The following is a 20430-nucleotide window of genomic DNA, read 5'->3' as shown; positions in this document are numbered from 1 at the left end:
CCTGGCGTCGTTATTTCCAGCTGCACGCTCATGGGCGAAGTGCATGACTCCTGGGTTTAGGATGTCTTCGTTGTAAGCAGCACTGGGGTTGGGACTGAGTGACACTTGTGCAGCAGCTTTTACAGCCCAAGAGTGGCTCCTTCCAGGAGCAGTGCCCTGGTCACACCAAATAGTAACTGAACAGAGCTGCTGATGGCGGGTGCAACCTCCTAAGTTCTGATAAATTGTGGTCCCCATCAAAGGGCAAGTTTCCGATTTCAGGAACAAACCAGTCTGCTTTGAAGACTGTCGTGATGCTCTCATACTGCAGGGTCCCTGTTTTACTGAGAAAATTGCTGCCTCTTCCAAAATGATTCCCTGCTGGAAATAGTGGAGAGAGGTATTAACGGAGGAGAGGTCTATAATACTTGACACACAGCAGCCAGACAAAACTGCGGTCTCTCTTGTTCTTTTTCTCATTCTCTCGTCTCTCTGCCTGAATAGAATTGATTGGATAGGACATGTTGTAATTTGTTTTTACAATGAATAATGTTCCAGTTTATCCTTGGGGACAGTTGGGTGAGTAATCTCACACCGACCCTGACACCCTGATGTTGTAAAACGCAGATCAGGTTGGTTGTTTTAAGCAGAGGAATCATTTAATTTGGTTTTATTTCTAGTAAAAGGGGGCTAATAAGGTAATGTTTGTGAGCCTCCTGCCCATATGATAACATATTTTCTCCATATATAGAAGTATTTAGCTAGATGTAGTATTTGATTTGATTTACAGGTTCATCAGAGAACTAAATAGATGTTATTAACTTCAGTGCTAACTCTTGGGCTCTCCTCTCCGTCTTTTATCAGTTTACAAATACCGAGTGTTGGGCATCAGCCCATGTTTTAACATGTAATTCTAATGAGGTGAGATTGATACTGTTCAAATAAACTGGCTTCGTTAAGCTGCTGTTCCAAAGGCTGTGCAACTTTGTGAGTGAATGCATCTATCTTACAGGTTAGAGAAAATCAGATTCCCTATGCACTGGCTGTAGATTTCATTATTGTCTGTTTGTTTTATTTGCAGAGGATGATAGCTAGTTCTAGAATGTAATAATCAGTGTGATTTGAAATATTGACTATATGGTAACGAAAAACATTACAAGACAGGGAAAAAGTTGTTGTAGGATTGTGAGGAGACAGCAACCCACTCGAACCTTCAAAAATGATTGTTCATCATGCTGGTCTATTAGAACTGAAGCTGATCCTTGTATGTTTGGTATTTGCACTGCATTAAAGGTAAGAGGGCCTGAGTCACTCTGCAGAACTCAGGCACGGACAAAAGTGAATCACCTCTGACTAAACCACCTGCAAGTAAGAAGCTGAAACTGCTCAGCAGTTGAGGGGGAAGCTCTGTGTGTGCCTTGCTTCTGTCATGGCACGCAGGCAACCTCCAAGCATATCATTGGTAGCTTGCTTCCCTATGTATTAATAACCGATTTATTTATTTTTTTGAGCAACGGCTTCATATGAAAGCTGAAAGGAATGAGATTCCTGGTGAGCTTTGGATCAGGCCCACAGCAAAGAGAGAATGTGTACGAATACTATCCCTTTATCCATTTTAGGAGGTTGAAGATTTTTGCCATCCTAAACCATGACAAGCTGTGCAGAGAGGGGGTCGTAAAAAGTCCGTGTGAAAAAAATCATTTTAATAGCACTTGTAGGTAGTTTTAATGCAAACCACATGCTTTCCTCTGGGCAGTATGAATGACAAGATGCTTGCCGTGCTTGAGTCAAAACGTCCGTGATTAAAAGCCAGTGGATCCCTGTGAAATTAGTTGGAACTGCTTTCACTAAGCAAAGATGAATTTAGCTTTGTTGTGGTTTAACCCCAGCTGGCAGCTGGAACTGTGCAGCTGCTCACTCACTCCCCCCAGTTGTAACTGGAGGGAGAGAATTGGAAGAGTAAGAGTGAGGAAAAACCCGTGGGTTGAGATAAAAACAGTTTAATAAGTAAAGCAAAAGCTGCACATGCAAGCAAAGCAAAACAAGGCATTCACTCACTGCTTCCCGCCGGCAGGCAGGTGTTCAGCCATCTCCAGGAAAGCAGGGCTCCACCATGTGTAACGGTTACTTGGGAAGACAAACACCATTACTCTGAATGCCCTCCCCCCTCCTTCCTTCTTCCTCCAGCTTTACGTACTGAGCATGACGCCACGTGGTAGGGAATGTCCCTTTGGTCAGTTGGGGTCAGCTATCCCGGCTGCGTCCTCTCTGGACTTCTTGTGCCCCCCCGGCCTGCTCACTGGCAGGGTGGTATGAGGAGCGCAAAAGGCCTTGACTGCCTAGCAACAACCAAAAGTATTAGCATGCTATCATCACTGTTTCTCATCCCAAATCCCAAACGTAGCACTACACCAGCTGCTAGCAAGAAAGTTAACTCCATCCCAGCTGAAACCATAACAAGCTTGTATATGAAACAAAAAATATCTAAACTCTCCACATCAGGTTTTTATCAGTTATTTTGGAGGTGCACCAGGCAGAGTTTCTGGCATTGAGATTGTTCTCAGTCCCTCTCTTCAGTGCAGCAAGACCAGGGAAGAGTGTTCGGTTAAGGTAACATCTCTTCTGGGCTGTAAGTCATTAACAGCCTTTTTCTTGTGTTTGAGCGGTAGCAGGTGGCTGCCTGTGATGGAGCCCATTGCCCTGAGGATGAGCAGATGGAGGCTGTTTGCCTTGTGCTTCTAGGAAACTGAGAGAAACCAGAAGTAGCTGCAGCACGATGCAGTTCAGGAGAGGTGTGCTCCGAAGGTGCATCCCGCAGCAGCTGTGCTGCACTAAGGCTGGGGCTCGTGGGGCTGAGGCTCTGGGCTTCGTTTTGGGGGGGGCTTCTGCGGCCGAGCATGCAGCATGCAAAGATGCCAGCACCTCATGGGCTGCTGCCTCCCAGGTTCTACGCACCACTGGTGTCAGACGTGCCCAGCTGCACAGGATGAAGGTTGTTGTGTGTGGTGTTTTCACCACCAAACCCTTCGGGGGCCATGTAGTAAACCTCTACTGATGTCGCATGAGTTCTGTGGTGTTCGACGCGTAACTGAAAATAATCTATTTCCACAATGATCAGACTTGTTTTCCCATTCCTGAGAGCAGCTGGCTGCCTCCAGGACAGCCTGCCTGTGCTCTCTTGATGTCGTGGTTTGCGGGGTCTCTCAGCTCTTTCATGAGCATCTCCATATATCAATCAGAATATCAATGCTGCCTTAAAGTCTAGGTTTTCTTTTTTAACTTTTTCTATCTCGTAAGCGTTTTAGTTGATAAATGGTTCTATAGACCAGACATGTATACGCTCTCACACTCTTGTGTGCGGTCTCATCTGTTTGGATTTTTGGTTTGTTTAATTCTTGTTGCTTATTAAGGCTCTTTCTGAATACAGGCAGCGCGGGTGGTCTGTAGGTGCCTCTGGGTCCTGCACTGACCCGCTACTGTTTTGGCAAGCGGTGAGGCTACAACAACCTGGCACAGCTGGCTTGTGGCTACCCAGAAGTCTGTAAGAGCAGTCAGTCCAGTTTGAGGGTTTGTGACTCCTAGGGGTGGCAAGAACTCTCTTTTCCAGAGTAGAAGGGTTATATTTGTTTTTCTTCATATCTAAATGAGTTGCCTTGTCTTTCTGTCTGATGGCAAATTTCATGTTTCGTTTACTGTAAACTCTTTCATTCTCTAATATATGCCAGGTTTCAGCATACAATAGATGTTCCTCATTGTTTCAAAAGAAGTGTTATCAATAAAAAGAAAATTAAAAATGCGTCACTGATTTGGAGAGAAAATAAATACCCTGAAGCTAAAATTTCATCCCAAATAGACCCTGACAGTAAGAAATACTGGGGAAAAAATTCACAAAGCTTTGGAGAATGTGAAATAACATTTCTTAAAAAATCAATTCTCCTTTAGCAACTTTTTCCTTTTTTCAGGACTGTAGTGGATTTTTTTATTCTGTGAGATTATTTCTCATAATAATTTTGTCTTGTAATACTACTTGATTACAGCTCATGCAGAAAGAGTCAGACTGAATTTCTGAGTCCTGTGACCCTCTGGACTTCAGCCCCCTGGACTTCAGCTTCATTAGCTTCTAATATATAATATTTACTGATTCCTAGAGCTGCCTTTGCATAAATGTTTTCTATGGATCTGTTCAATTTACTGTCCATTAATCCTGGGGGGGGAGGAATGATGCTTTCCTACTTGCTACCCTCCCTCAGGTGAGATATCCTTAATGCTGTAGCAACATCCCAACTGAAGGAAGTGGTTGGCACTGGCAGTAGATAATAAGTGACAAAATATTCATAGAAGTTAATGGACATGAATGTATGTGTTGCATGCGCTGACCTAGTCTCTCCTCCTGTTTTTGTGTAAACTTATGCCAACAGATATCCTTCGTAGTAAGAAAAAACCTCCATGAGGCATAACTTAATTTTTATATCATCTCGGATAACTTTATATTATCTCTTACTGGTATATTCGGTACACCAATTACAAAAGCAAATAGACTATGCCTACCAAAACCATTATCAATGCCATTTAGCATACTCATTAGAAATGGCTTATTAGAATATGAATGTCTGTATTATTTTTTAAAACTTCATTCTTTGCTTAGAGTACCTTCTACTAGCTGACAATTATCAAACAAATTACCACATGTCAACTAATATGTAAATAGCCTACTGGGTTTTTATAATTTCAAATAAGTTTTAATATTCTCCTATTGAACAGAAATACTGAATTCTAACGGGTTCTGGTTTGCAGTAATGAGAGAGCTGACAACAGGATGAGGCTGCAGCAGGCAAGGCCGGGTTTGAGCAAAATCTGTAATTGAGAGGTATTTTGATACCTGTGTAGAACTGAATTCTCCTAACTCAGCTTCTCATATCTCAAAACGTTATAAGTGTTTATTTCCGAACATTGCCTCGGTAGAGGCTAACCCTCGTTTGAGTGATTGACCCAGCACTGCTTTCTGAGGGGTTCCTTCATAATGTAGAATAGGTCAGTTTACTGGGTCAGAAATGTGATTAGCGAGAAACTTTGTTTGCAAAGGAGCCACCATCATTACTCTAGCTATGCTCTGATACAGGGGCACCTCCAGGTTGCTTATCTACAGCAGGTAAAACTTGTTAGACTTCCCCAATACTCCAGAGAGAGGGTTTCTTTTGATACGCTATGGTTGAGTGCTCCTTCCCTTTTGCACTTTTATTTTGGTGCTTTGATCTCATGTGAGTCTATTATGAGCCATTTCATCATACCTGCTTTTACAAGATCAATCTGCTAACTGCTTTGGAAAGGCATTTTATTTATTCCTGGTTTTGTTATTCAAATGTGTAGACAGAAGGAATAAAAAGAATGCATGAGTAGTTTAGGCAAAGATTTACAGCTTTGTTTTGTAGCACAGGTGTTTGTATAAGCATTTACATTTTGGGGAGCTTGTGTTAGCATACCTGTTGGGAGGTTTCTCTGCCTCTGGGTCTGCGTGAGCTTTGAAAAGAAAAAGCATGTTTACTCTTTGTGTGCCTTCTTTTCCCTGTGAATTTTGTAGCTCAGGCTTAACGCTTCTGAAACTCGTGTGTCTTACTTAAAAGCTAGCATTTCAGTGAACTGGAATTTATCCGTGTTGTAAAATACACACAAAGGTGGCAGCAACTGTTTCAGGCTGTTGCCGCTGCTGAGCGGTTGGTTAGCAGTTGTACAGGCATATGCGCCATCCGCTCCTTCTGCATCCGTGTCCTCCCAAGCTGCGCCCTGGCCCTGAGAACGAGCAGCAGCATCTGACACAGGCAGGGAGTGGGCAAAGCACCTCCTCCAGCATCTCTGCGGCTTCCCCCTCCAGCCAGGAGAGCCATCAGTGGGGAAGAAAGCTTGCACCAAGCCTCCGACAGCTCTGTGCCCCTTGCCCCCGCAGCAGGCTCTCCTCCTGTTAACCCTGTGGCTCGTTTTGCTTCTGGCAGTGCTGCACGGGCAGGTGTACCGGTTTTGCACGCCGGAGGGGACGTGGCTGCTGAAGGAGAATTCGACCCTGCCCTGGAGGAACCTGTCTGAGTGCGAGGCCTCTGACCAGGTAAGACTTTCCGTCCCTTGCTGATGTTGTTGTTCAGGACAAAACGGAAGAGAGAAAAATACATCTGTCGATGCCCACACTTTTTTGTCCTGTCAAAGCGATCACCTTGCTTCAGCGAGCCTAATGGTAAGGGACATCAGGCCTCTCCCCTTCAACAAAGGGAACGTGGAGGGTAGACGAGAGCAGGTTTAAATGTACATGAGGGAGCCAAGAGAAGTGAACCGGGTAGTCCCAGCTGCGGTGCGGTGCAGGGGCCCCGACTGCAGCCCACCCAAACCTGAGGAGTGACCTCATGTTATTCCTTTGCCTTTTCTTCCATTGTCACGCCGTTACAATAAAGCGACGGTTTGTTCTCTCTATCTTGTTAGCAGCTATTAAGGTGATTAAGATGAACTGAACTGAAGGATATTTGCATTTCACCTTTGGACAGGGGGCAGTCCCTGCTTTTTCTTTCTTTGTGGTTTTTTTTTTTTTGGTCTTTTTACCTTAATTTGCCAGGGGTGATGGAATTAGGCTTGTCAGTGTTATTTTCTTGTCCTAGTACTTTATACTCCACAGGGAGCTGAGACACCTGGCACCAAATGAAGGAGAGCATAGGGATTTCCAGGGGATTTTTGTCAGCCACTGGCGTCAGCTATTGCACTGTGTGCGTTCCCATGACACGTGATACCGTTACTGCTGGGAGCCTCCAAGGGCGATGCTCTGCCTCACGTAAATTGATTGCACTCTCTCCATCCCAGGGTACTGGGAACTAGGACGTACCTAGCCAAAACACTTCAAGTACATGAAATTCCCAAGTGCTATGGGATCTGTATCCTCTGGAGTTCCTGTTTCTCAGTGCCTTATTCTTCAGAAGGAATAAATGGCTGCAGACTAGAAGGAGATGGGAAAAGAGTTAGTTTTTAGTTCTCCAAATATGTTAAATTTCACTTTATCCTTTAATTTGCAGCCTTGTTCCTTGTCCCTTCCATGTTCTTGGGTATCCCAGCAGAGCTTGTTATTTTAACACGAAGTGTAAGCCTAGTCGTTTGACTTTTCCTTGTTATTGCCACTATGGTTTCTTCCAGAGCTGTGATGAGACATGCCAAGGAGAGAGATACCTAATGGTAGCACTTGGTCATTTGTCGCCTGCCTCCAAGTTTCCATGAACTGATCTGGATTCTGAAACCCTGCGTACATGGTGTCAATCCCTGAAATGTGAACAGCCGTGTTTGGTTTTCCAGCTAATGTATATAGAGCCCCCTAATAACCTTCTTTGTTTTATGCATCTTGTACATGAGAACAAGAGGTTGTTTTGATAAGTTTGCTGTTATTGCCTTACGACTGTTGCTAAAACAAGATCCAAAGGGTTTGTGAGTGAATTGTTGTAACATTGTTTACTTCAAGTGTGTGATGTGGTTTTGATCTGCGTAGATGTTTTAAATTGTCAGGCCTCAATAGTTTGCCTGAGCTTTGATACTGAAGAGATTTTTCTCTTCATAAGGCAGTCCTCATATCATTCCTTTTAAAACATTAACCTAGTAAATCCCTGAGGAACAGCCTGTATGTTCACCTTAAATCCTCCTGCCTGTGTAAAGTACATCTGAATAGCTGTACTTATTTCTGAAGCGCAAGGAATATATTCCTTTGTAGCGCACAGGTCTCGGGAGTCAATTGCAGAATTAGCAGCTTGAAGAAGGGAAGTAAAATGCCCGAGTCTATTTAGACAAGGATGCGTGCTTAGAAATGAACCAGGATAGAGAATATGAATGTGCCTCAGAGCCTGAGCAATAAGCCTGTGTTGCCTGTAACTTTTCAGATGCTTCTCCCTTAAAGATTTTGGCCAGTGCTTTCAAGCAAGGGCCATGGTGGTCATGTCTTCAGCAGCGAACCTGAAGAGAACCGCAGCCCAGGACTGTCAGGGGGGTGTGAGCATCCCTGCTGCTCTGGCTCACGTCGGCTTCTTCCCTCTCACCAGTGCTGTAACACCTGGGTCATGAGGTGGTGTTGGGCTGTGGTTTGTTACCAGGAGGTTGTGTATTTGAGGCAAAAGAGAGGCTATTTGGGGGCAGAAAAGAGTTTAGTTACATGAATGCAAGGCATGCTTTGCCTCAGAGTCAACGAATGGGACCTGGCTTGTTATATTTCCAAGTCTAGATGTAGCCAAAGGACCCCCCTCCTCCTTGCTTTAAGTCTTCAAGTCTGAAAACAGCAGCTTTGCCATTTTTACTGCAGGGCTGAGTTGTGTCTATGCTTCCTGCCATCTGTTTAAGGCTTGCTTGTGTGGTAATTTATGCCTCTCCAACTTTATTATGAAATAATGTCACATTATCTATTTTCTAGCCTGGCTGCAAAGCCCAACTGTTTGAGTGAATACCTGGGAGCAGCTGGGGAATTAAGATTAAATTTTTATTTCTTTAGAACATAAGAGAAGTGGAAAACTGATTTGATATGTGCATTTAAACTTGGAAGTAGGAGAATGACTTTTGGTTATCATTAAGAGAAGTTAGAAAGCAGCTGAGAGAAAAGAACTGAAGCCCATGAGCTCTGTCTTTTACCCCCTCCCTCTTCTTTTTTTTTTTTTTTATTTTTTTATCTTTTCTCCCTTATATGCTCTCAGGATGCACCAGAAGAACAGCTCCTGAATTTGTCCATCATATACACCATTGGATATGCTCTTTCCTTCTCTGCCCTTGTAATAGCAACTGCCATTCTTCTTGGATTCAGGTAACTGGCGAAGCTCTGAAGAGAGTGGAGAAAAGGTGTTATGATTTTTTTCTATATGGTAGTATGAGACTTTGACAGAAATGTTTGATTATTTCCCCCCCCCCTTCTTCCATCACCTCACTATTTCTCTATCTTACGTCATTTCTGTGTTCCTTCCTACGATCATTTCTTCTCAAAAAGCAAGTAAAATTCCTGAATTTTTGAAGTATTACCAGTATGAATGTGTGGAACAGATGTTTTTTATCAGTTGAAATATTTTGTTGTCACGTTTTTTATTTCAATGACATTTCCACCGGAAGAAATGGAAAAAGACAGACATTCCAGTGTTCCCTCGTGTTGTCGCCTTGCAGATGGGGCACTAGTCTGGGGTGTGAGAGGACACTTAGGACAGAAGTTTTCATCTTTTCATGCTTGGAATTACACAGTCCATAAAGCTCAGTCTGGCCTACTTTCCAGCCTTCACATGCAGGGTATTTCAGTGCAGAAATGGGTTTTTGACATAATTTCTCTTTTTGGAGAACTTTCAGAAATTCTTATTTCTTTTGCAATATGGAAGACAACCTAATTTTGAAACTTGAAAAGGTTCTGTGAAATAAATTGCTGTCACCTGATCAGATTTGGCATGCGGGGTTCATCCAGCAAATTGCACGGAGTGCATCAAAATTAAGAGACTACTGGTAGTACATGCCAATGCTACACTATGTAGGTTTGGTTAAAAAAAGAAGAAGAGACAACTTTGGACTCCAACAGAGAGATGTCTTTTTTTTCCCTCTGTAAATGCAAGAGCTTGTATTGATTCCAGCCAGGCTTTCTTGCCATTTGGGCAAGCTGAGCACAGGAGACTGATGGTTAGAAAATGCAAAGATACGATCCTGCTGTGTTGTGGGAAAGAAGTCCCTCTGCTATGAAGTCCTGCTCTCTGCTGCTGAACGTGGCCAGGTCCCATCATCCCTCTTACACGCTGATGAGGCTGCCTCCTAAAAAAGTACGGTTTTCCATCTCCTGGTACTCTTATTTGAAATCAGGTCAGGTGCTTTAGGTGCTCTGATCCTTAAGAAACTTTCATCCCTGACTAAAGAATTCTCATTGCCAGTTAATGATCATTTGCTCTGGTGCCAGTACTCTCTGTTAGCATGCGAGTCCCTCTCCTTTCCTTCCCCCTAAGTGTTTATACCCCTTAAAAAGATCAGTCATGCCTTTTAGCTTCTAATTTCCAAAACTAAAATGACCCAAGCCTTCTAATATTGTACCACACCTCTTAGCATTGTATTATCCCTTCTCTTACCAGTGGAGAAGCATAGGCTAGCGATCTCAAAGAAGACTTAAAATGACTACAGAAATGCAGAGACATGCTCGCCCTCTGTGAATGCCATGTGATAATTATGCACTTGTTGTACCTGTGCAACTGTGGGACTCATCTGACAAAACACCAGATGGTCTTGAAGTCTCCAAATGTCTCCCAGGATAAGTGCTTTCTCCTTGTTTCTCCTATCAATAACACTCTTTTGAGTAGCCTTAGCAGCCCAAATGTAAAGGTCACAGAGCGCAACCATATACTTTTTGAAGGAAGGATGTGCATGTTTTTGGCAGGGAACAAAGAGCAAGTTTGTCACCGAGGACTGGTAGGAGAGAGGGAATTTTGATGCCTTGACTTTTGTAGAGTAATGCTTTAGCATTTTGTCCTTTAGCTGTGAAGCAGGGACTGAAGAAGTGTAAGATGAGTGTGTGCTTCTGATTTTGAAAATGAGGTTTCAGAGATGTTAAAGGGGCTGAGAGACTTGTTAAAACTATGCCATCAGACCATTTTGTGCTTTCCTGTCTAAATTATCTATCTGGAGTCAACTTGGTCCCTGATCTCATGAAATACATGAGACCTACCCTTACGTGGATTGCAGATGCGAGATTCTGACAGGAACCTCCACTCACGCCCTCTCCCAGTGGCTGTGCAACCTCAACAAATGAGGATGGAAATCTAATTCAATGGCACCAAGGTGCTGATGTTCTCCACTTTTGTAATAGGAAGGCCTTTTGAAGTTCTTGGACTACAGAATAACCTTTATATTTGTTTTTAATAATGATACAACAGAGGAAACAATATATCTCTAGTGTCCAATTTTTCATCCGCTAAAAGGAATGGAAGAAAAGTCTGTCATTTCAGTGATGGAAGCTGAATTAGGCCCATAACTTCATGACCGAAACAATTTGAATAACTTGCATTGCCTGTAGCAGAAATACTCAGTAACTGCTTGCAACCTGTTTTCTTCAATTGGCTAATTTACATAATTTTTGCAATCAGATTTAGATGTGTAGTGGTTCTGAAGGGTAGCAACAAATAAATTTTAAGTTAAGGGAAAATAAATATTAATCATAGGTAAGTTTTGAAATAAACTGTGACTTAAAAGTGGTGCAAAAAATTCTATTTGACCTGTGAAGAAAAAGCTCTTCCTCTTCGGTGTAAAACTGGTGACTTTCAGACCAAGTCTATTTTTCTACTCAAATTTATAGAGCAGTAAAAATAGACATTTAAAGCATAAGTTCACTGAAACTCTTGCTGGATCAATTGCTGTTTATCATATGTTACCTGTATCTTTTGTCATCAAAAAAGAATCAAAACCAGCGTAACTTCCTCTGAAGCAAAAAGTGTACCCTTGCGGTACCGTCAGAAAAAAGCTTGTGGATGAGGCTGGTAAAACTTTGGCAGCACTCTGCACTTGGATGCCATTTACGTGACTACAGTTTCTTTTGCTATCCCTTAACATGCTCTTTTTTGACAAGTAGCAATTTTATTGTCTTTGCAGCTGGCTGCTGAAATTCAAGAGGATTTTTTTTCTGGGGCTTTGTTTGGGTTTTTCTTTTCTGTTTTCAAATCTGAATGCAGAGGTGAAAATTCTGTTCCTTTTAGTTCTAAGGAAAGTATTTACAATTCCCCCAGAAGGCAATTTGAATACAGATTTTTCTGTTGTTGTCAAAGCCGTAATTTACAGGTGGGTTTCTTTCATTGCGAGCTTGAGCCCAGCCAGAAACTGCACTGCACGCCAGTTCCTGAGCCTTGCCAAGGCAAACCTGTGCAGTGGCATTGGGGTCAATTCAAGGAGATTAGATTCAGCATTATGTGAAACTTGACTTTTTCAATCCTTTCAGACGTATCTTATGAAAATTACTTCATTTTTACATTTTTTAAACTTTTAAAACATTTTTTTTCCTTGCACACGGATCCTCCTTCCTTCCCCCAAAGACTCACGCTTAGTGCTGAAATTTTGAATGGCTTTTCGGTGATAGTGATTTCTTTCCAAAGGCAGTTTGAAATCCCTGCAGCCGTTCTCAAGCTATGGGTTTTCCTCTGGTACCCCCTCATTTCCATCAAGGCTCATTGTTCCCTCCCTCAGTCCTATCTGTGATGCTGCAGCTTTTACATAGCTAACGGATCATGACTGGTTCTTCCTTTTTACAGACATCTGCATTGCACGAGGAATTATATTCACCTGAACCTCTTCACCTCTTTTATCCTCCGGGCTATATCTGTCTTCATTAAAGACTCGGTGGTGAAGTGGATGTACAGCACAGCCACGCAGGAGCACCAGTGGGAAGGACTTATCTCCTTCCAGGTAGGGGCAGACACTGTGGTGGTTCTCAGGGTATTGCAGTCATTCACTGAGGTGTGTCTGCATGGCAGCAGGTAATTTCATTTTGTACAACAAGGGTTGTACAAAATGAAATTACCTGCTTTTGTACAACAAGGGTTGTACAAAATGCTGTTCTTTAGTCCACAGAGTTTTCTCTGAAACTTGTAGCACAGTGTATGTGGTTGTGGTTGTGCCATCCCAGGCTTGGTACAGGCAAGTAGTTGATGCTGTGGCATGTTTCTCTGCCTGTGGAAAGTTTGCCCCTAGGAGACAGAGGAAACATGAAGAGGTGGATTTTTGATAGACGTACAAATGCCCATATCTTCTTCCCAAGCTGCAGGTTCGTTTCCTCTAGCAGTGACAAGTGGGCATTCATTTCCCTAAGCCAGCACCTTTTGTGATAAGACTGTCCGTCTCGTATAATGACCAAATTAGTTGGTCGTTCTTGGGAGATCTTTATAATCTGTTAATGATGGAAAAAAGGGGAGCATCTGATTAAAATGCAAATTTGAAAGCATTTAAAAAAGCTTTGGAGGAACAGGCTAATTAAATAATTCTAATCGAAGGAGAGGATGTACAACTCTCTTGTGAATATGATGAAAGCTTGCCTTTCCCCCTTCAGATTTGGAATAAAAAATGTACTTTAATCTTCAAAGAAAAGGCTTTTCATTATTTGTATAACTCTCCTGATTCTGGAACATGGGTACAGTGTTTGCTGCTGCAATATAGGGTAAAGGGTATGTTTTCTGAGGCATGCTTAGTACCCATCCTTTTCTGACACTCTGCCTAAGGCTTAAGCACTAATACCACATAGTGAGTCACATATGATGGTTGTTTTCTTCTCATCTGCAATGTATTAATTGGCAGAAAATAATCTTGTGACACATATCTTAAGTGGTTTGGAAATGTTCGCATTGGATTGTCAGTCATTCCCTCCTTTTGAAAAAAACCTAGGCTTTATGCTTTCACACATGGTTTATCCAATAGTGGTTTCATCGGATCTGATGGATATGTTAATTAGGTAATCAGGTTTCATACTTATCTAAAGCCCTGCTGACCACCTCTCTGTAATTTAGCAGCCAAGAGAGATTTTGCACTTAAATGTGATGCAGTGGGCAATATTGCTGTTCTATCAAAAATCTTTTTCTTTGGAAAATAGTCAACATTATGGCATCTGCTATTTGCTCTTTAATAGAGAAATTTTCAGCTGCGGAATAGAATATCTGGGGAAGTGAAAAGATTCACTGACTGCAGTTGATACAGTACATTTCACTTGCCTTCTTTTCATCTTTGTGATGTGCTTTTCAAACTATAATCTGTTGCTTGAGGGAAAATGCAGAACATGTAATTTTTAATTTTTTTTAAAAGAGGAATGCTGTTGAAAGCATCTATCTGCTGTGTGTAGCACCTGTTACTGGCTTCTGTCCCTCCTGTACCCAAATGGGATCAATTTATCAAGCATTGTTTTGAGGAGCAAGTAAGAGTAGCAGAGAGAACTAGTCTTTTGGGTTAGTATCTCTTTATTCTCAGCCCCTGTTGCATTTATCTGGGCTGTACTTTCCTCCGTCACAGGAATCTCTCAGCTGCCGCTTGGTCTTTGTGATGATGCAGTATTGCGTGGCTGCCAACTACTACTGGCTGCTGGTGGAAGGCATGTACCTCTACACCCTGCTGGTACTTTCAGTCTTTTCTGAGCAGAGGATTTTTCGGCTTTATCTCTGCATTGGCTGGGGTAAGTTGGTCTTTCCGTATGTCTGCCTGTGGCTGCCTGCACAGGCAGAAGGTGGAATAGGAAAAAATACTGTGTGTCTGTCATAGTGCTGCCCAGTTTGAGTCCTGCACTTTCCATTCCCTTTGTGTTCCCCATCCCTTATCTTGCTTGAGCTGGACGATGCTGGGCCAGCTCCCAGATGCTTGCAGCGTAGAGGCTGTGGCTTCATAACGGGGGGGCTGCGCGGCACCGCGGAAACTCCCCAAGCCGGTGGCAGCCGCCGCGTGGTACTTTTCCTGCAAGACATCAGCTTCCCCCTACAAAAGATGTGTGGGTGATTCCAGGTGAGTGTGGACTTTCCTGGACTGCCCTGCTTCATCTCGTGATAGATTCCTGCTGCGCTCAAAGATGTGTTAACTACTTGTGGTGCAAAATAGCGATGATACCTTGTTATCTGGTCAAGGTTAACAGTAGAGAAATGGTGTTAGCATGAGCTGAGGGGGGGTGGGGGACAGGGAATGAAAAGGGGCTGATGAAGAAGGGGTGGCTAGCAGGGAGTTGTCAGGCTTGTTATCCAGGCAGACCAGGTCAAGTAATGATTATTGGGCCAAAGAGTAGACAGGGTGCATGTGCCACGGGCATTACAGGCTGAGAGTGCTGAAGTTGTTCATCCTGGAGAAGAAGAGGCTCCAGGGAGACTTTATAGCCCCTTCCAGTATCTGAAGGGGACCTACAAGAAAGCTGGGGAGGGACTCTTTATTAGGGAATGTAGCAATAGGATGAGGGGCAATGGTTTTACACTAGAGCAGGGTAGGTTTAGGTTAGACATTAGGATGAAGTTCTTTACGATGAGGGTGGTGGGACACTGGAACAGGTTGCCCAGAGAGGTGGTGGAGGCCCCATCCCTGGAGACATTCAAGGCCAGGCTGGATGAGGCTCTGAGCAACCTGATCTAGTTGAAGATGTCCCTGCTTACTGCAGGGGGTTTGGATTACATGACCTTTAAAGGTTCCTTCCAACCCAACATATTCTATGATTCTATGATTCTATGATTTGTGTGCTTGAGATTAAGGACTGCAATGCCTTGAAATCAGCTGGTTGAACCAGAGTTGCCTTCTTGTAGATATGCTAAAACTTTGACTCTTTCACTGTCAAGTCAGACTGAAAATGTATTACTGTTCAGGATTAATCTTATTTTTGGAGTGATCTCTTGTGTGCTTTTATTGCATTCTCTTACTTTCTCTTCTTCCCCCTCCCCTTTTGGTGGAAATCAGGTGACTTTTGAAAAGCTGAAAGTAAATCCTAGTAAATACTACAAGTACTTTCACAGATACTAGTTTGAACATTTAAATTGCTTTGACTGTCCTCTCTCTATGGATTTGCCAACTGTGAATATTCTAGCAAATTAGTTCACTGGTGAAATGCGTATAAATGGCTTGCTGTGAATTACCCAATTCTACTGAAGAGTGATATATGAGGAGCAAAGGCTTTTCAGCATATTGTTGGGAATAAATAAATAAAAGTAATAGCAGTTTCCTTCTGGAGAGTTTTAGTTAAAAAGTTCGGTATCGTCCATTATAGTTTTATATAGGGCATGCAGCAAAAGCAACAGCATCTTGTATAACATTTGAACTATGTATGTTTTAATCATATTTTATGAATAGCCATACCCTCAATTAAAAAAAAAAAAAAGGATGGGGGAGGTATCCTGAAGCGCTGACTGAGGTCATGAGAAGAAATGGAAAAGACATTAGAGCAAAATTATATCTAGCCAAATCCTGAGGATATTGTCGTTTTGTAAGTAAGGGTTGGGATGGTTTTGATCTGAATCACTTTTAGTTACAGTTTGTCTGTTGCAAAAGCACAAGGCAGAGACAGAAGATGCTAATTTTTTTTGTTCTTTCTTCACAATGGAAGTTTTGCTACCATATGTTGAATTTCTGGATGAATTTGCAGAAAAGAGTGTCAGTGCCAGAAGTTCACACTGGATACGTGGGTTTCATCCAAGCTTTCTAGAAGAGCTCTTCCCATGCCATTCAATCCTCATCTGTGCAGTTTCTTGCTATTCCAGCCATGGCTGCCTGCGCAAGCCTTGCCAGGGATTCTCCATTGTCAAATGCAGAAGCATCTGCTATTTCAGTGCTCCCAGATTAGTTATACCAGATAACAGTTTCATCTCTAACAAGTGGAACGAGATGAAGATTATTTTGTTTTCCACTCTTTCTTGCTTATTCACTGGGGATTCCATGTTTTTGGTTGCTTGGGTCCCTCACCAGGTGTGTTTCTGCTGTATGCGATGCTCAGCATGCAATGAGCAGCGTGACAGCCTCAGCATAATGCCAAGGCTTCAGAGAGACCGCAGTAAGTTCTCCTTTGAGCTGAGAGTGTCCCGCTCTTTGAAACAATTTATCAATTCAAAACATGGAAAGGGTAAACCCGCTTTTCAAGTAGAAGCATTTAAAAGATGCCATGCTTAGTCTGTGTCTTCCTGGGAACAGTTAGCAAACCAGTGAAGAGTGTGAAGTGAAATTAGTAAATATTTCTCAAATACGTTTTTGCTATATCATAATTTCAGGTCAATTCTTAATGTTATTAGACATACTCCATTTAGTATCAGTTCAAAAGAGTAATTATTCTTTGCTGTTGAAGTGTTTCATAAGGGGAAAAATCTGTTTATCTTGTGTTATTGTACTTTGCAAAAGCTAGAAAAGTTATAAAATCTTGATAGACCTCAGGAAACTAATGTAGTTTTACAAACTGGGAGTTTTTTATATCGACATCATGTATATTGATAGGATTCTATAAACCTTCCTGATTACTTGTAAGGTAACTTTATGCCCATAATGGCTACTTCCTTGCCAAGATTTCACGCCATGCTAGGCTTTGAGATGGCAGTGTTAAATTTTTCCTATTTCATTTAATGGGGAAAATGCCTCGCTTATGTCTTCTTTTTCTTTGTAAAAGCAGACTTTGAAACATTTGTGTCAACCCTGAGTTCACATATCTTACTGCAGAAACAATGGTTAACGCCGTTTTCAAAGCTGATGGGGTGGGGGAAAAAAAAAAAGCAGAAACACTAACAGCTTCAACAAACAAAATTCTTAATAGGCTAATGGCAGAGCAGGTAGATGAGTTGTTCCCTTCAGTCTGGAGGTCAGCACAACAGCAGCTAAACAGGATGTTGATTCAGATAGTCATTATCACTTGGAGAGGGGGAAAAAAAAAAAAAGTGTTGCTGGTGTTGGGACACCAACTCGCTGCTCATCATGTCTGAGCCCAAGTGACGAGTCGCTGAGCTCGATGCTGATTTCAGGCAGCTGTGTCAGTGCCGTACAAAGCAGTCTCCGGAGAAGAGCAGTTTATATTGTAACACCACACCGCTGCATGCGTCTTTGAGCAGCTTTTAGTGGAAGAAGGACCTGTTTGCATTCAGAAGGGGGAAGGAGGGAGGAATGGGGGAGTAACAGCAACATCCCGCAGTGACTGTGTGCGACATCCAGGCAGGAAGAATGACAGGAGGAGACAATTTTCATCACTAAAGACTAAGAAGAAAATGTTAATAAAAAGCTAAACATTCTCCGAGCTCCTATGGCAATTTTACACCCAGCTGCACTTGCAGCAGGGAAACTGCCATAAAAAGTAAATAATTCCCCTCCTTCCAACCCTTGGCAACCCTTGGCAATCCAAACTTGTTCTAAGGAAGAATTTTTTGAGGGAATGAAGCTATTAAAGGCAGGAAGCCTAGCTAGGGTGTCAATCTCCATCCTGATTGCCAAGAAGATCTGACAGGAACAGAGTCAGTAAGAAACCTTCCTTCTGAAGCCCCATGTGAATTCTGTGGCAACAGGAGATGCATTCATTGCACTAACCAGTTCTTGTCTGTTTTCAAATGAAAACTGTGTTTCGGACAAGAATGTGAAAATTGTTTTTGTGTCCAGACTGATCCTGGTAGGAAACACACCTGTCAGGTGTTTCTCTTAATTCTCTTCACTCTTTGTCTTGTGGATTCAACTCTCTTGTGCTTTTTCTTTTTTAGAAAGAAAAGCATTTCATCTTTTCTTCTCACGTCTTCAGTGCTTTTACTCTTTCTACCTCTAGTCATATTTATTTACCACTTCTTTCAGTTCCTCATCACGTATTTCTTGCATTTATATGTCAGGCAGTTGATCAAGTCAGACTCCTGGATGGTTTCTGAGAGAAGGGGGAGGATCGGAGTTTTTCCGACGGCAGTAGTGTCCTTCTGGTTTGTCCTGCCCAATTATCTCGGAGGTTGAACTTCTCACCATGTGGAAATCAGTGATGTCAGGTTACATCTGAAATAGGAGCTTATACACAAACTCAACAGTCCTAAAATGCTGTATTCGGAATATGTCCTTATTTAAGGGTCTTGGCAGGATGGCAGTGCTCTGGTCCTACAGAGACCAATTTACTTCAGGAAGAATCTCTAATCAGCAGGTAAGGATGAGAGGAGCCTCTCTTGCTCCACATACATCTTTCTCCCCTGAAATTGCTTTTATGTACGATGCAAAGCTAGAAATATCGTGTGTCTGTAAGAATGAAAACTTGCTTGAACATCGAGGTAAAGGAAAATAAGGAAAGGCGGTATGGAACAGCACCACCTGGTGACACCTTTCATAGTAACTGCTACTTAGTGGACTCCAGAACAACCCTGAGCTTTTCTGGTCTATTCCAAAATACCTCAGACCCATTAAATGGAGAGAGTGATTTCTGCCTGGTGTTACCAGGACATGGTAGCTTCCACTAGCAGCAACGCGAATTGCTCTCCTCTCTGCTCACTAGGGACAGTGGAGCATTGTGAAAATGTCAACCAAATGGTGGTTCCTGTGCAGAATTTCTCACAGCTTTCTTCTCTTACCTACCTCATCCTATTATCGTTATGGATAATGTCTGGTTTTCCAACTGATTTTTTTCTTACTATGCAGACACCTGGCCAGGTGCAGAATATTTAAGCTAGAGTGAAAATAAGAAGGTTGTGCTGCTTATTTATGCAGTGGGGTGTTAAGATGTTGATTTGATAGTTCCATTACTTTCTCATCATCTATAATACACGTTATTATTGCAGCCTATAATTCAGATGCCCTGTCCCCTGTTGTTTGAAGTTGAACTTTTTTTAGCTGAGCTGTCGCATGCTTATTTCCTAGTACACTTGACAGATTTCATAATCGCCATGTAGTGTTCAAAGATTTTTAGTCACTTATCAGCCTGCAAGAATTAACATGGCAGAGGCTCTTATGAGCAGGCTGTTGCAGTTTCTGGCATCTTCAGCAGTGATGCAGTGCAGACAAGAGTCGACGTTACTATTTCCAGAATTCAGAGACCTTTCTGTGCTCAGTTCATCTGCGAAAAAATCAGTCTCGGAGCTTTCTGTATGACATAAAGCAAAATCAGAAAGAGTTCAGCCTATATCTTAAATAAGTCCATCCTATAAGCAGGTGCAGGTGGTTTGGTTTTTTTTTATTCAGTTATCTGATTTTCTTTGAATAGTGGCAGCAAGAGGAAGAGGTGTGTGACTGAAACTCAAATGCACCAAAAGAGCTGCATGTTGTGAGCCCAGGACTGGAATACAACGCTGCTTCTGTTAATAAGTGATAGTCATTTGTAGAGTTTATTCAAGGAGCTGTATACAGTTTGCTTCCACTGCCTGCTTAAGCCAGACAAATTTCTCTTGACTGAGTGAAGTAACCAGAATATTTGCATTTGTGCCAATTAATGCAGGTTAATTAGGTATCAAGATTGTAAATTAATCTATAGAGAGCCTCAGTGATCTTTGCAAGAGACTTGCTCTTTTGCTGTTGTCACCAACTTCTACAGACTTGAGGTGGATTAGGGAGTGTTCTTGGGGCAGTCTCCTCTTTAGATCTTGACTAGGGCTTTGGAAAACTGGATGCATTCCCATCTGCTGAGAGTGTGTTCCAGACAGTTGTCAGAGCTACCCATTTTTTAGGACAAGACTTTGTGAATTTTGTAGTTGTCAGATGGTATCCATGCAGAATTTGCACTGATGTTCAAAGCTTATGTGTATGTATTGCACTGTTAAGTCTGGGCGTCTCACATTAAAATGTGCCTTGCTAGCATGGAAAATGATATGACTGACGGTGTTGCAACACCAAGGCACCAGAGGCCTGCATCACAAGTGGGAATGGGCGGAGGATGTTGAACAAGTCACCTTGTACATGCTGCCTATTCATTTGTATAGTATTTGCATAGCAGGATACTGATGCAGTTCAACAATACCAGCCTCTCTCTAGCTAGGCTTTTTTGAAATATAATATTAATAACAGATTCTCAATTCA

General features: G+C 42.4%; 1 protein-coding gene across 1 annotated transcript in view; it reads left to right on the top strand.

The window, feature by feature from the left end:
- Positions 1 to 20430, top strand: part of GLP1R (glucagon like peptide 1 receptor) — an 85393-nt gene that overhangs the window by 50586 nt on the left and 14377 nt on the right. The window contains exons 4-7 of the mRNA XM_054195767.1: positions 5967 to 6076; positions 8676 to 8782; positions 12234 to 12387; positions 13978 to 14137. Coding sequence (XP_054051742.1) covers positions 5967 to 6076; positions 8676 to 8782; positions 12234 to 12387; positions 13978 to 14137 — 531 coding nt within the window. The remainder of the gene's footprint in view (positions 1 to 5966; positions 6077 to 8675; positions 8783 to 12233; positions 12388 to 13977; positions 14138 to 20430) is intronic.

This window comes from Rissa tridactyla, chromosome 3, assembly GCF_028500815.1.
Source record: "Rissa tridactyla isolate bRisTri1 chromosome 3, bRisTri1.patW.cur.20221130, whole genome shotgun sequence".
NCBI classification, from domain to species: Eukaryota; Metazoa; Chordata; class Aves; order Charadriiformes; family Laridae; genus Rissa; species Rissa tridactyla.
The sequence above is the reverse complement of the archived record's forward strand: the minus strand, read 5'-3'. Positions and strand labels throughout refer to the sequence as shown.